The following is a 16,988-nucleotide window of genomic DNA, read 5'->3' on the forward strand; positions in this document are numbered from 1 at the left end:
GAAACTAAACCGAACAGACCTATTAGTTGGGCAGCTGTTCTAGCACTACCTGAATGAGAGCCAAGTGCCCTCAAGTTCAGATCATTGCCTCGTCTTTTAATCCAATCACCTGTCACCACAGAAACCAAAGCAAAATTATAATGCCATAGAGAAATCTGTATCTTATTGTTATGATTGATGATATTCGTACTGCTATATTTTCTACCGTCTAATCTTTCAGCACTGTATGAAAGGGAAAGCACTCATTGTAGCAATGAGCCTGGAATAAACTAAGTATGGAGCCCTCAGACTTAATAGGCCAACTGGTTCATTTGTCTAACAAGAACAAAATGGTTTATAAACAGGAGACCGTGGCAATGAATTCAAAAGCCTGTTGCCTTCAAACTATGGGTACAATTCTAACAGCAATATTTATACTTAACAATTTTATATAGATTGTGAAACAATCAATTAACTAATTAAGTGCTTACCATGTGTCAGCAACAATACTAACCTTTGGGAATACAAAGATAATCATGAAACTGACCTCTTCCTCAATATTACTTTCTACTAGGGAAATCAAAATGTACCTATATAAGTATACATAAAATATATGTAAAAATGAATACATTAGAATATAACTATATAGCATATATTACATATACGTAATATATTACAATATTTATTAGAATGTGTAAAATGAATAAATTAAATGACTACAAGTTAATTTTTAGAGGAAGGGCAAAAATAACTGGGGAAACCAAGCGAAATTTCAGGTAGAAAGTGGGATATGAGTTGAGTTTTGAATGCAACCACCCATTCCAAGAGGTTGAAGTGAAGAAAGAAAATATTCCAGGCATGGGGGAGAGTTAGCGCAAAGGTATATTGCAGGTAAAATATTACATGTGAAGAACAAATAGGCAATATATGTAGTCTATGGATGGTGTGGAATGAAGTAATGAGAAAAAGAACTTGAAAAGGTAGGAAAGGATCAGGCTGTGAAAAACTATAAATGCCAGACTGAAGAAAATATATTTGATCTAGAGGAAATTTAAAATAATGAATGAAACTTAAATTTTGAGAGATATTTTTAAATATATGAAATATAATTTACTGTATCTTTTGAATGTAGTTGTCAGTAGGATAGGATTAATAATGAATACTGAATAATTTTTTCTTTCAGGAAAGCACAGACATTGATGATGACTATGATGAAGACGATAAGGTAAGTGTGTCTAAAGACAGATATCTTTGAGGAAGCTAGTTTGGAGATCAAAATGATGTCTAGTCTGTTGCTATTTTTTTTTTGTGGGGCATTGGGGGTTAAGTGACTTGCCCAGGGTCACACAGCTAGTAAGTGTCAAGTGTCTGAGGCCGGATTTGAACTCAGGTACTCCTGAGTCCAGGGCTGGTGCTTTATCCACTCTGCCACCTAGCTGCCCCTCAGTTGCTATTTTTAAAAGATAAAAGTGAGAGAGATAAAACATGGTGAAATAACAAAAGAATATAAAGGGGTGTCTATACAAAGCATTTTAAGTGAAGCAACCTAAGAAGTGCCTTTTATTTTTTGGAGAAAAGACACTATGTAATAACAAAAATAATTAAAGTGTAATAGCTGTTACTTTGGAATGATATCTTCACTCTATGGGTCTGGTCACCAAATGTGTGAGTCTATCACTTCCCCAGCTGTTGCTGGCACCATTTTTATCTGGATATCCAAGTATGTCTGCCCATTTTCCTCTCAAGGGAGATCCTCTTGAACCTGCTGCTTTATTGTCATTAGATTTTCAGGCTAAACCTTATGGAATAAAATGAAGAAAGTGAAGTGCCAAATTAGACGTCATTTGCTTAATGAACTTCCCTCCTTCCCAGAAGCATGTAGAGATTTGAAACTAAAGTAAATAAAACCTAAGAGATTTGATGGCTAAATCAGGGAGAAGGAGCAAAAAAGAAGAGCCAAATTTTGGGGTTTGGAAGAAAAATAGTTAAAGTTCAGCACTGAGGAGAACAATACCTAGAATTAGCTTTTTTTTTTTTTTCAGGCAGTGGGGGTTAAGTGACTTGCCCAGGGTCACACAGCTAGTAAATGTCAAGTGTCTGAGGCCAGATTTGAACTCGGGTACTCCTGAATCCAGGGCCGGTGCTTTAACCACTGTGCCATCTAGCTGCCCCTAGAATTAGCTTTTAAGTGAAAGGCTATGTCTACATCAAACTAAAAATTCAATAAGGGCAGGATTATCATCTTATCTAAACTTGCTATCTATATACATAGTAGGTACTTAATTTGTATTTTATTTTTATATTATTTTATAAAGATTATATCAATTATATTTTTATTATCTTATATTCGTTATGTAAATTATATCCATATATTTATTAACTTGAAGCACATTTTATGATATGATAAAATTTCAAAATGAATAGTATGCTATTGCTTAAGACCATCATGACTTCTGGATAGCCAGGACCATAGAGCTCATAGTGAACATCTCAGTGTCACAACTTCAATAAGAAAACTGTTTAAGGGGGCAGCTAGCTGGCTCAGTGGATAAAGCACCAGCCCTGGATTCAGGAGAGATGTGAGTTCAAATCTGACCTCATACACTTGACACTTACTTGCTGTGTGACCCTGGGCAAGTCACTTAACCCTCATTGCCCTGGAAAGAGAGAGAGGGAGGGAGAGAGGGAGGGAGGGGGAGGAAAGAAGGAAGGAAGGAAGGAAGGAAGGAAGGAAGGAAGGAAGGAAGGAAGGAAGGAAGAAAGAAAGAAAGAAAGAAAGAAAGAAAGAAAGAAAGAAAGAAAGAAAGAAAGAAAGAAAACTGTTTAAGATCCAAATTATTTCCCTGGTATTAGACATTTCCTGAGAGGTAGAGACAATCATCTTGTAAGAAAAATACCAATAAATAAATAAAAGGAAATCAAATGTTAATAAATAGCATGAGAGATCCACTGTTATATGGAAATAAGTTGTATAAACTTTATACCCAAATTATATTGACTAAAATATGTACTATTAATTTCTACTCCCAAGCCCATAACCAGTTTTTTTGTGGTACACAGACAATGAGGCATTAAACTATCATATTGAATTTGTAATGAAAGAAAATTTGAAACTTTAAAATTCTTATTAAAAGGAATATATGTCTGTACATATATCTACATACACATCATGATTTATGCTTTCTCCTAATTCTCCAACCTATTCATAGTAACTGCTAAGGCTAAGATTATTATATAGTATAAAAGGTTCATGATTTGGTATACATCCTTCTGCTTGCCATCATTAATGTTCTGCATCAAGATATTCACCCAGAGCTTTTCTGGATTCTGTTGTATGTTAGACATAACAGACCCTGCTTCTGGGAATTGTAACCCACCCTCTGAGAGATGAACTGTTTACAAATCCTAAATATACAGACATTTAGTTCAAAAATAAAAGTGCAAAAGAACTCTTTTTTTGCCTAAATTATCAGCTTTGAAAATGACAACTCTTAATTGTCAGCTCCCCTCCCTCCTCCATGGACAAATAAGTGCAGAGATTCTGGCTGTCTTGAATGTACAGTCCAGACTATATCATGTCAATGTTGGGGCCTACCATCCTTTTATCTTCTGGTATAGGAACGATTGTAAAATTACATCATAGTAACTTGTTCTTTTCATTACTTAAGGTACCTGAACTTATATTAATAACCAAAATTTGGCTTAGCATGGTTGGTTTCCTTTCTTTATCAGTACTCTAAGTCTTTTCAATGTAGTTTTCTGAATTAAAAAAACATTTAAAAAGTAAACTTCGAAAATAAGATGACCATTCTCTCTTATAACTAATGGTACATAAAAGAAATTGCTTGTTGCAAGTAGAATTCAGTAAGGACCCAGCAGAACAGATAATGGCAAGGTTCATCTGGTAGCAAAGAGATGACATTTTCTATTTGTGTTAGATTTAGCATGTGGAATCCTTCCGTATGAGCCTTATTTGTACGGATGGATTACAATGAAAATTGCATTAATTTTCTACACAGTAAAGGTCAGTAATTGAAACATGAACCAAGAGTCTATTGTGTAAAATGCTGTATCCCCATACTTAGGAAAGGTCACTCAAGACAATAATATCTTGTTTTCATTCCTGAAGGTATAAATAATTGCATTAGAGTTTCTCTCTTTTTCCAGCCCAACAATCACTTACATAGAAGATTTTCAGCATTTATCATTAACATCAGGAAGGAGGAATGATAAGGGCACAAGGAGAAAAATTAAGCTGAAAGAACTTTTTACTGCTGTTTGGGATGGGGATTGAGTAGGGGGAAGCCAGAAGCACCTTGCCTGCCCTGTGGTCTTAAAAATTTGACTGCCAGAAGTCACAGTAGCAGACTCCAGGTCTTCTGTGGGGACTAAGTTTTTTCATTATATGTTCTCCTAACGTACTACTGCATGCATATAAATTATGGATAGAAAGAGGTACACCTCCTTTGCTCTAAGAGATTATAATTGAATGTAATAAATGTTTCTTAATTGAGAAACATTTTGTACTGAAAAATACAAATACATATTAGTTATCTTTTGACCAATCAGATCATCATCATCATTTAAGTAGCTTTGAAATCTGTGTTTTGAGTGTTTAAATTGGATTGCCTTCTACAAATACATTGATTTCCTACCATTAATTGAGGCATGACTTTTTTAGCGAGAGATACACATGATATATGCTAGAAATGGTCCTTTCTGAGAATTCAGGCTCATGTCACTTTGGACTAGATGGTCAAGTCTAGAATGACTGATTTTGCTGCATTTTTACAATGTAGAGAGAAGATGCTCCATATGATTGTTGTCCTTACAGGAAACTTTTTCCCCCTCTCAAACTGATAGCAAGAGGATGGTTGGCTAAGTTTCTTTTTTATCCCTTCCTTGGAAAATGCTCAACTCAGAACCGTTTTTTTTTTTTTTTTGGTTTGTTTTGTTTTCTATTAGTAATGTACTTTTTTTTGTAGCCAGCTGGAAGGGAGTATTATTGTATATTAAATAGTAATTGAAGATTGTGAAGTGTTACTTCCTAAACTAGGAATGAAAAGGAAAGAACTTGGTTCAAAAATTAATTTCATATGATTAGTTGTTTGTGCATATATGTATGTGAGAGATATACAAAGGGTAAGAAAAAACCCATCTACATGACATTTTGTAGCAGCCTGATTATGAATAATTGTCAAAGTAATAAAGTAAATGGTCATTTTGATTTAACTCCTTTTAATTTGATTTAATATGATTTTGGCTATGAATTGATTTAATTGCTAACATTTTTACCGTGCCATCATAGTTTCAAGACTTTAATAGTAAAGTGGATCAGAGCCAATTCGTAATTATCAGTTTATTCATGTTGTGAATGAGAGGGGATTGCTTTCTCCATTTCCTGTAGGCATTTCATTGAGACATCAACTTCCTCAAATTTTCTTTTTTAAAAACACAACCCTTTTTCTCATAAATTTTCAAAGCAGAATTTTGGCTTTTATTACCAATAAAGGTCATATTGGAAAATGTGTAGGACTTATATAAGACATATTGAAACCTGCTTTGAAATCAAGCCAATTGCTCCAGGAAGTTTAGTTACTTTCTAGTTCAGGGATAGTCCAAATGTTTCAGTGGGTTCTTTATACTGTTTTCAGGTAGCCCAGCTCACATTTGACACTTTTTGTGCTGGAGAGGCAAGCATGCACTTCACAGGACGGTAATTTGGCTTTTCTATAGAGGACTTTTAAATGAGTGCTATATCCTCCTGTCAACTATGGATAATTCTCCATTCAAAATGTAATAAAGGAGATGCGGTGCAGTATTCATAGTAGAAAGAGCCCTACGCAGGGAGTGCTGTCTTGGATTTTAGTACCAATTCTGCCACTTAACTAAGCCCAGTTTCCTAATCTATAAAATTCAGACCTAGGACTAGAAGATTCCTAAATTCCTTCCCACTCTAATATTGAAGAGTCTTGTGAGTCGTCTGATTTTAGGGTCACCTGTTCCTCTACGTATTTTTTTTTCATGTTTCTCTTAGTAAAGGAAGCTATTATTTATTACCTATCATCTATTATCTACCAAGTTAGCAATAATAACATATGGACTCTTCATTAACAGATTACTATCACTCCTGCCTGATGTGGAAACCAAGGTCTAATTTTCCTAACAAGCCATTTTGATTTATAAAATTCGAAGTAGTTTTTGTTTACCTCCCATCAACAACCACTACCATCACAACTCCCCAATAAGATTTAAGGTTCTCAATTGGAAAGTAACTTTGAAAATTCAATGGGTAGAATTTAGACACAGATTTAATAAATTAGGGATCAGAGGAAAATATAGTGTAGTGATTGGTATTGTTTGTTACATGACATACTTGAAGGAACCCAAATACCTCAGAATCTCAGACTCCAAGGTTCTCTTTAAAAACAGAAACCTCTTTTTACATCCACTACTGAAAGAGTTCTATGAAAAACATTAGCCCCATTTAACTTTCAATGACAATGTCATTCTGGGTTATCTGCCTCATATAAGCTTTTCATGAAAGTTTAAACTTGCCCGAAGCTAGCAAAAGTTCCAAAGAAGATTTTTCTAAAACTGTCCCAGGTTTTTCATTCATGAATTATCATTATTTTTTCCATTTTTTGTTCTTCATTACTTTTACTGCTTGAGCCCTCCGGCTTGATACCAGATGAATTTCCTGTTGCGTGCCAAAAAATGTGTTGATGAATAACAATTGTGTGAAAGTTACATGTGCTGTGTGTGAGTGCTTTATGTAATGTACAGGAAATTAGAACAGCATAAAACCACTTAGAATTGATATTGATTCAAAGCAGAAAGTCTCAGTTGTGTTCATTTCCCTAATATTGAGTGTAATAGATCCTACTTGAGTAGGAAGTGTTCTATTAGAATTTAGAACATCTCCCCCGCCCCCATTCTAATAACACACAAAGTGGGTTGATTTAAAAAAAAAAAGTAGCAGCTTTCTCATGGGAATGGAATCATAAAGGCAATTCCTGGCACATTCAGATAGGAATCCTCAAATCAATTTCTATTGCTTACATAAGAAAAATTAGCTCATATTCTTGGTGACTTTTTAAAAGACAGATAATGACTTTTTTTTTCCATTCTGAACATCACTTTAAAATCTATCCCTGAATTTTATAATTCTTCACATTATCAATATTCAGTGATATCAGGCTTAGAGAAACAGGTTATATTCTTTGGCAAAACTGGATTTTTAAATTCTGATTTATAGTTAGAATAACATTTAACAAAGAACTTGGAGATAGTCATTTTGAATCTATTTTTTGACAAAGTTGATGTGTACTATTTTGACAAACACTACTTAATTTTTAAACATGTAAAATATATTTTTCCCTGGCATAGTTAATCTTCAGCAATGTGTCCCTATTTTGGCTCAGGCAATTAATGGAGAAATGAGGCTTTTTTTTTTTCATAAATCAGACCATGCAGGAAAGATTTAAAGTAACATACTGATTGTATAATTAATTCTCAGTTGTAAATTCATTTTGATGGTGTTAATTCTTTCCCAGAGGCTCAAGACTAGTTTATTTCACCTACAGTGCTGTAATCATCTGAGAAATTAGGGAGAAAAAAGGCCTTGAAGAAAGATTGGACTCTATTAAAAAAAATCAGTTGTGGCAATTGGGGTTTGGGATTGGTGGAAAAAAGAATAAGTTATTATTCAGAAACAAGCAAAATATTCATTATTAATCTACCTAAACATTCCAGAACATACATTTTAAACCTTCAAAGTTTCAGTGTATATGAATCATATAGTTATTGTCTTAAAGTCACCAAAGCAGCCTAGTGATGATAAAATGTCTTGAAAATACCTTGGATTCAGTTTATTTTTTCCAACAGACCAATGGAAAAGGAAACACAGGCATCTTAATGTGAGAAGTTGTGTTTATGTTACATATACATTACTTATAAAATCTCCTAAGACCACAGGAGCCCAATTTTTCTTGACAATCTATGATGAGATAGATAGGAAATCTTTGGATATGAATTCTAGAACTCAAAATTCCACCCTTTTACTTGTGACATATGACATGTTTGATCACTTGGTAGCACCTACCCTTATATAACTTTTTAAAAGCACTATGCTATATAAATCCTAATTATTCCTCTATGGTATTGATTTGTACATGCTGTTGTTTTTAAGTTCCTAAAATGAGATGGTGACAGTTCTTCTGTTCTTTTTTCTAAAATATAGGAATTTAACATAATTAGATATTCCTTAATTCAGTTTATCTAGTTTATCTACTGGCTCATGTCAAGGTATTTTCCTCTTTTCCTGCATATTCTATGTTACATATTGAAAATTTCAGCTCTACTTTTTGGTGCTAGGTATAAAAAAGTAAGCATCTGAGATTGCTATTATGCCTTTCTGAATGAATCAGTGTTACTTTTCTTGGAGGCTTAGTAGCTGCAGCAGATGTAATGTTGTCTTTGCTAAACTGTGTTATCACCACATTTCGTAGTTCAATTTGAAATGTGTAAATAAAGCCAGCATGATATAGATAGAACTGCCAGATGATCTTTCTTACAGCTCAGGGCAGCATGAGTAGACTTGTCCTGGAAGATCATTTTTTTCCTAAAAATTATGTTATCTCCAGTTTTCTGTAAGTTAGATAAGGACATTTACTCTGGAACAAATGAGTCTCTGTACTCTGCTGGATGCTGGTACTGATGCCTTATTCAGTATGTAAATCATAAAATTGTAGATTCCAATATAATTTTTGTCTTTACCTAGCTTCCACTTACCAATCCAAGCCCATCCCATAGATCCATGCAGCTAAATGATTTCATAATTCATCCATAAATGCAAAGGATCACAGAATCCTAGAAATAGAGCTAAAATGGATAGAGAGGTCATCAAGACCAATTTTTTTACATAAAAAGAGACTGAGGCCTAGAGAGATTACTTGGTTTGTCTAGGGTCACACAGATGGTAAATGATGCAGGATTTGAAGGTAGGTCTTGCTGAATCCAAAACTGATATTTCTGCTACTTCACCACATGACTTTTGAAAGTTATGTGTCTTTAAAACATATACAAGTGATAAAACACACAAGCTTATGCAACTCATTGAAAAGGAGAGGAGGCAGAGAGGACAAAAATAATTTTAATGCAAAAAAATGGTGTAATCAGTCAATGAATTGAATGCCTAAATTGTGTTAAGGAATTGTCATAGGCTTTGGGAAATAAAAATATAAAATTTAGTCTCTATACATAAAGGAGTTATAATTATTTTGAAAGAGGGCAAAATGATAATCTACATGGAACAATTACATAGTAAACAAAATGCAGAGAGAAAATAGAACCAATATATTTATATAATATATATTTTAATTATTTATATCCATGATTTATATCCTTACTAGACTGTAAACTTCATGATGGCAGGGGCTGCATCTTAGCTATATCTTATTTCTCTATACTCTAGCCTTAGTATAAAGCTCTGCCCCCAGTAGAGATTTAATAAATGTTTATTCCATGAATGATGTGCTATTTGTATAATCAATCAGCATTTAGACTCTGATACAATAAGCAAAATGATGTTAAAGAACTGAGAGAACAATGTACACTGGGGTTACTAGCCATAGCTTCACAAAAATAAATGAGGTAGTTTGTGTCTCAAAGGACAGGTAGACTGTAGAAACACTTCTACAAGTTGTTATAAATCGTCTTTAAAAATGAAAGAAAATGGGGGCGGCTAGGTGATGCAGTGGATAAAGCACCGGCCCTGCATTCAGGAGTACCTGAGTTCAAATCCAGCCTCAGACACCTGACACTTACTAGCTGTGTGACCTTGGGCAAGTCACTTAACCCCCATTGCCCCACAAAAAAAAAAAAAAGAAAAAGAAAAAGAAAAAGAAAAAAAACAACAATCTTCATGGCTTCAAGTATTGAGACCAGCTAGGGAGAGAAAGAAAGGTTATTTCCTCCAACTGGGATTATATATTATATTTATAAAACACTGAATACCACCCCCCACACACACACACACACAAACCCAACAAGGTATTTCCCATTTGGGGGTTGGTTTAGAGGTAAAGCTAGTGGTATGTACAAAGAGTTCATCCATGGGAATATCTAATTCAACTAATGTTCCTTAGGTATTTAATATGAATAAGGCACCACATTAGGCACTGAAGATAAGACTGAGGTGGCAGAGGTAGAGGGGTATGTGTTCAGAAATGCCTATGCACAAATAACCCTGACGTGCCTCTGAATAGAATAGGAGCAAAGAAAAAGGTCCGGGTAAAGTTCTATGAGAAATTTGAAGCTAGAGGACTCACTCCCATTTGGGAGGTCAGGAAAGGTTTCACAGAAGAAGCTAAAACTGAGTGGGCCTTGAAGGAAGAGAAGCATTTCATCAGAAGAGGATAAGGGATAGTGCTTTCCAGAGGTGGCAAATAGCATGATCAAAGGCACAGTAATGAAATAAGACAGGCCAAGAACAAAGGATGGAAATTGTTAGTCTAGTTTGACTGGTGTATAGAGAATGAGAAGGGATGCCATATAAAACAGTACTAGAAAGTTTGGCTGAAGCCAGACTGTAGAAAACCTTGGATCAAGGAGGAAAATGGGAACCTGTACAATCTTTTCAGACTGGGTCATAAGCATATACTAGGATAGTGCTTGGGTTATACTTCCTGACAGAGATGATGTAGAATGAGACAACTGTTTTTTAGACATGGAAAATGTGTATTTTTGTTTTATTTTACTATCCTTATTTGTTAAAAGGATTGTGTTTTTCTTTTTCCTTTTTTTTCCTATTGAGCAGAGGTGGGGAATTTGGGGGCTTAAAGGATCTAACACTACAGTTTCCAGAAAAAGAAAAGAAAAAAAGATGGTTAATGAACAGAATATAAAAGGATATTTACAAGAAAACAGCACAACAGTTTAAAAGTAATGTGATAAATGAAAAGAAATCAGAGATAAGCAGGACTTAATCTATAATAGTAAAAATGACTATTTTTTTAAAGTGGAAAGTAATGTGTTGAATTTGTTAAATGTTTTTATTAAGGCAACTGTACACAACAGAGATTCATGGTTTCACATATCTTCATTTTCTGTTCTATTTTATAAATGGAAATTTTGTGAGAAGGGCCAGAGAGAATTGTTAAGTTCAAAATAAAAGTTTTTTTTTTTAAAGATTAATGTAAAATATGGATTTGAGAGGATAGAGTGGTGAAAGAAATCCATTTCAGAAACTGTTACAGTAATATAGGCAAAAAGGGGAAAGGACCTAAAGAAGGTCTTTTGCAATGGGAGCTAACAGAAGGCAGCAGTTGCAAAAGACTTCAGAGGAAGAGTCAATTAAACTTAGCCACTAATTGGACTGTGGAGTAAGGAAGGGAGAAGAGTCAAAGAGAATTCTGAAGTTGCCAGCCAGAGTTGCTGTCAGAAATAGATAAATTAGGAAGAAATTTAAGGAAAAAGATGTACTCTAGTTTTAGATATGATATGTTCTGGGAACACCCTACAGTGTGTGGGTCAGGCATCTAGTTGGAGATATCCAGCAGACCAGTGGAGATATTAGGCTATAGCTGTAGGGAGAGTTTGCATGGCATATTTGAGGCATTGTTGAGATTGCCTAAGGCAAATTTGTGGAGCTGATAGCTAATTTATAAAATAGCTAACATTTATTTAGTGCTTACTACATGCCAGGCACTATACTAAGCACTTTATGATGATCTCATTTGATGCTCACAAGAACCTTGGAACATAGGTGCTGTTATTATCTTTATTTTGCCATGGAGGAAACAGCAAAATCAGGGGCACGTGATTTGCTCTGGGTCACACAGCTTGTAAATGTCAGAGGTCAGATTTCAAATCAAGTTTTCTTGACTCCAGGCCTAGCACTCTACCTGTCCTAGTTTCTCTTCTGAGTGAGAAGAAAAGAGGGTTAAGGACACAGTCTTGAAAGTCATCCATGCTTAAAGTTATATGATATTTTCCATTTTCCATGCCCTAATCCCAAATAATTATCCCAGCACTTTTCCAAATGGCTGCAAAATCCTCTTAAGGAGATATGCTTGCTATTGATATGGTCAGTGCCAACAATTAATTTTTCACTGCAATTTGAGTGCCAAACTAGTTTTACTGGAGAATCTATAAGAAGAAGATGCCGGGAAAGTGATTTCTCTTTTTGACTGTGGGGGAAGTATAGAGGAGATACTTGTGTATACTGATAACATTACTAAACCAAATTCATGTGGTAAGGGTTGTTGTTTTTTGCTTCATCTTTAATATAGAATTACTCAAAGGTCAAGCCAATTAGAAAGTAAGATGACTTTTATAAGTGTAATTTCTTATTTTGTTTTGTTGTCTTAATTTCCTTCTTGATAACAAGAACCCAACTGGATGTTTGGTTGTTAAGGAGCTGGAGGTAGGGGTGGAATTGCTTCATTAAAAAGGGAAAATTTCAGGAAATTGAACCGTGTGGAAATTTTAGTCATTGCTCAATAAATTGTTTTGACCTAAACTGTAGGCTGCTAGAAAGGGGAAACTACGTCTGCCCTTTGTATCAAATTCCCAAATGTTCTCAAATATCCCTTTATACCCATGAACCCTTATGTAGCAAACATAGACGGGTTTTCATGATTGTGTTCAGTTAATATATGTTTTTGGATTGCTGAGCATGAATTAGGTCAGAGAGACAGCATAACTAATTATCGAATACAAGATGCTGAAAGACTTGGGAGTTCAAAAATAAAGGGAAGCAAAGAATTTAAAAACCAGATTGAAAAATATAAAATTGTAAGAGCCATTAGAGTCCTACAAAGGAGGAAATAATGAGCTTGACTCTTCTCATATAAAGCATGAGGAAGTAGTAGAAACAACTAAAACTGGAGTTATTGTAGTGTTGCTGGGAGCTGCAGAATATTCTTACCAAGGGAAGGTGGAAATGAAGCATGTTCATCAGTTTTTATCCCCTTCTTCAAACTCCTATGTATAGGTTGATAGATAGATGATAGAGACAGATAGATATAGATATGTGCATATATGTACATGTATATATTATACACATGCATATACATGTGCGTGCATGCATACATACATAAACATATGTAAAGAATATATCTTCTATTCTCTTAAACTGTTTGCCAGAAGCTACATAGGAATGACACAGTAGCTCTCCACTACATCTGGTCCTAAAATTCTATGATCTGAATAGGATAATCTAAATACCATCCTGGTCTCAAAATTCAGACTTCAGCAAAACAGTTTGTTTGCTTCAGTTCTATTGTGGCTTCCAAATTACTAGCTGTGTGACCCTCGGCAAGTCACTTAACCCCCATTGCCCCACAAAAAAAAAAGAATATACATTCTAACAGGTTATATAGTATGTTATATGTATAAATAGACATACATATATGTACATATTTATGCCTATATTAATATATGTTTAAGTGCATGTATGTGCATCTATATAGTATGTTAAAAATCATTGTGTCATTTAACTTACTCTTATCATAAGCATGAAATAGAATAAATGTGTAAAATATTTTTTCCTCTTCCTCTAGGAATCTGAGAAAAAAGGTATAATTGAAAGAATCTACATGGTCCAAGACATTATTACTACTGTTCAAAATGTCTTGGAGGAAATCGCATCTTTTGGAGAACGTATTAAAAAGTAAGTGGTGTAAGATAACCTTTAAAATGGTTAAAGCCCAAGAAAATGTGCACAAATATGCTGCAGAAAATATTCAGCTAAATGTAAGCGAAATCTTGTTTTTTGTAAGTTCGATTTGACTTTGGATGGTCCATGGTTAGAAGTGTTCATGGCTCAGAATCCTTTAACTCACTTAGAAATGACACAGGAAACAAACTTGCTTTTTATATTAAGTTTGCTCTCTATACTGAGTTAGAGCATAGATGTCAAACTCATTTCAGGGGGCAAGGAGCTTGTAAAATATGTGCCCTGAAAAACTCCCAACTAGATTAAAATATTAATTGGGAAATATTTAACAAAAAATAAATATACACTATAACATAGATAAAGTTAATTTGTGATTTTCTAAATCAGTATGCAGCCTGAAGGGATCTATGTCTTTTTGAGTTTAACTCAATTAGAGAAATAAGTAGAAAGTAATTTTGCTTCTGATTCTATAGTTCTTGATTATTGTTATTTTTCCTACTCTGACCACCAGGCTGAATCTAATTTTCACTAGAAAAGGCTGTATTTATATTTCCAGCGTCTGACATACAACAAGCACTTAATAAATGCTTGTTGAATGCACGGGAGGATTTTTCTTTCTCTTAATAGCAAATGCCTGTTTCTTATTCAAAAGCAAAGCAATGTCAACTACACTGTTCTTCATGATGTGTACTGTAATGTGAGGCCTTGCTATTAAATAGTAGCCATAGCTCCTGGTCTCTGTTAAGGACACGAATGGATCTGACAGTGATTTTGACAGTGAAAAAAAAAAATAACAATGACCATAACATACACCCTACCTTAAGAAGCTACTTGGGAAATGAAAATATAAAAGATGAAAATGAAAACTAGTAGTTATCATTTTGTTCATTAGAGTACACATCATTTGTTAAAATTTTTTTTTTAACTCAGAAGTCGAGATAACCTAGAGACAGAGTGGTAGAGTGAATAGAGAAATAGTGTTGGAATCAAGAACATCTATATTTAAGTGTTACCTCTGGTAATCATTGAACTTCCAGTACCCCCAGCCTACTCTTTAAATCTGCAGATCCCATAGGTGCAGCTAGGTGGTGCAGTGGATAGAGCACCAGCCCTAGAGTCTGGAGAACCTGAATTCAAATCTCACCTCAGGCACTTACTAACTGTGTGACCCTAGGCAAATTATTTAACCCCAATTGCATTAAAACATCTGGAGCCGGGGGCAGCTAGGTGGCACAGTGGATAAAACACAGGCCCTGGATTCAGGAGGACCTGAGTTCAAATTCGACCTCAGATACATGATACTTAACTAGCTGTGTGACCCTGGGCAAGTCACTTAACCCCCATTGCCCCACCAAAACAAACAAACAAACATCTGGGGCCATCTCTAGATATCTTGATGTATATCTTGCCACTGGACACAGATGGCTCTGGAAGAGAGAGGTTGGTGGCCTTGCACAGTCCTCCCTTACTTAAATCCAGTTCACTGCAAATCATGAAATCACCCCAATGTCATGGTCCTCTTCAAGGATGAAGGCCAAAACAATAACAAACCATGACAACAACAACAAGGTCCCAGAGCTGATGCTAATCTACCTTGACAGAAGGAATTTTCTCCCTAAAGGTAAAGGTAAGAGAATGGAAGAGGTGTTAAATTTGGAGCCAGATGTTGTGGACCTGAATTCTGGCTCTTGCTTTTACCAACCTTATAACCTGGAGAAATTTCAATGAAATTCACTGTCTTTATCTCTAAAATAGGCATGCTAATAATTGAACTAAATACCTTATAGGATTACTCTTAGAAAATTACCTGTAAACCATAAAATACTATATTTAATTTTCACTGTTATTGTTATTCTTAACTTGTAACAAAATATTCAAATTATGAATATTTTTTCTATTGCTTTATAATAATTTTTCCAGATAAATGTATAGAAATAGCCTCATTTTTCTATTACCATAATAAGTACCTTTTGGGGATTGGAAGTAAATTTTATTTTAATTTACCCTGTCCATGTTGAATCATACACTATTCATCTGGTTATGACTTAAAAGAAGGGAAGAGTTTAAAGAAAAGTAGTATTTCTACTCAAATGAATTATGAATTATCTCCTTCATTTTTCGTTAGGGACAAAAGCAGTACTGATTAATATATATTAGAATTAGTCTCAGAAATATTTTACTTCAAGGAAGTACTAGTGGTAAGTGAAACAATGAAATGGTGATGGTATAGAAGGAGCATCATCATGTAGGTGGCTAAGAGGTTCTAATTGCTTTAAAAGCTTCCACAAATAAATATGTCCATTGACCGACTAAAGAAAACAGGGGAAAGACTTTTTTAAGAGGAAGACAGAAGAATGCTTTAACAAAAATCTACAAGGGCTTTGAGGTTCTACCCTGCCTGTGCAGCTGTGGTGGCAATGTCTGAGACATATATTCCAGTCCATGAACAGGGTACTGTTCTGACCAGCTGCAATACAGGAAGGCTTATAAAGCTCTGCTACTATTAATTTGTTTGCTATTCATTTTGATAATAATGACCTTAAAGAGCCTTTGGGCATTAAAGTGGGATGTCATGTGTAATTCCATTGGAATTCCATTGTAATTTGGTGTTCATGAACCAGGAAAAGTTTCACCCAACTTTTTGCAATTGATGGATCAACTGATTTAAGCACAGTCTTTGGAGTATAAAAGCTTTTTCTATATGTATATTTCTAGTTGTATGTTATACCAGAGATACTTTGGACCCCTAGTGTCATAACGTTATAGTCATGACAAAAATTTATAGTGTGTTGAATTTTCATTTGATCCCTAGAATTTTAGTTGTATTATACAATGTCTCAATCAACAAGTATTTGTTAAACATCTAGTACACAATAATAATTAGCATTTATATACCATTTTAAGGACTCCAAAGTACTCTATATATTTTATTTCATCTGATCCTTACAATGGCCCTGTGAGGTGAGTGTGAGTAATGTTATTGTCTATATTTTACAATTGAGGAAACTGAGGCAAACAAAGATTATGTGACTTGCTCAGGATCAAACAGCTGGTTAGTGTCTTTGTAAACATTAAAACACTGTATACATTGGAACAATTCTCTTTATAAATAGGTGCTTAATAAATGATAGTGAATTATTAGCTCCTTCAGAGTAGGGACTATTTTATTTTTGCCCTTTATCTCTAACGTCCTGTTATAGTTGCTGGTATGTGGCATTTGATATGGTTAACAGAGAAGGTCTTTAAGAAATTCTCTTGAGAATTGGTTTCCCTCCTAAACTCCATAGCCTCATTCGCTCCTTTCATTGCAACATGCAGGGTGTTGTAC

At 34.6% G+C, this 16,988-nt stretch overlaps 1 protein-coding gene across 1 annotated transcript in view; it reads left to right on the plus strand.

Moving 5' to 3' along the window:
* Positions 1-16,988, plus strand: part of MCTP2 (multiple C2 and transmembrane domain containing 2) — a 275,109-nt gene that overhangs the window by 241,329 nt on the left and 16,792 nt on the right. The window contains exons 19-20 of the mRNA XM_043984960.1: positions 1,163-1,204; positions 13,545-13,654. Coding sequence (XP_043840895.1) covers positions 1,163-1,204; positions 13,545-13,654 — 152 coding nt within the window. The remainder of the gene's footprint in view (positions 1-1,162; positions 1,205-13,544; positions 13,655-16,988) is intronic.

Source organism: Dromiciops gliroides, chromosome 2 (genome assembly GCF_019393635.1).
Source record: "Dromiciops gliroides isolate mDroGli1 chromosome 2, mDroGli1.pri, whole genome shotgun sequence".
In the NCBI taxonomy this organism is placed as follows: domain Eukaryota; kingdom Metazoa; phylum Chordata; class Mammalia; order Microbiotheria; family Microbiotheriidae; genus Dromiciops; species Dromiciops gliroides.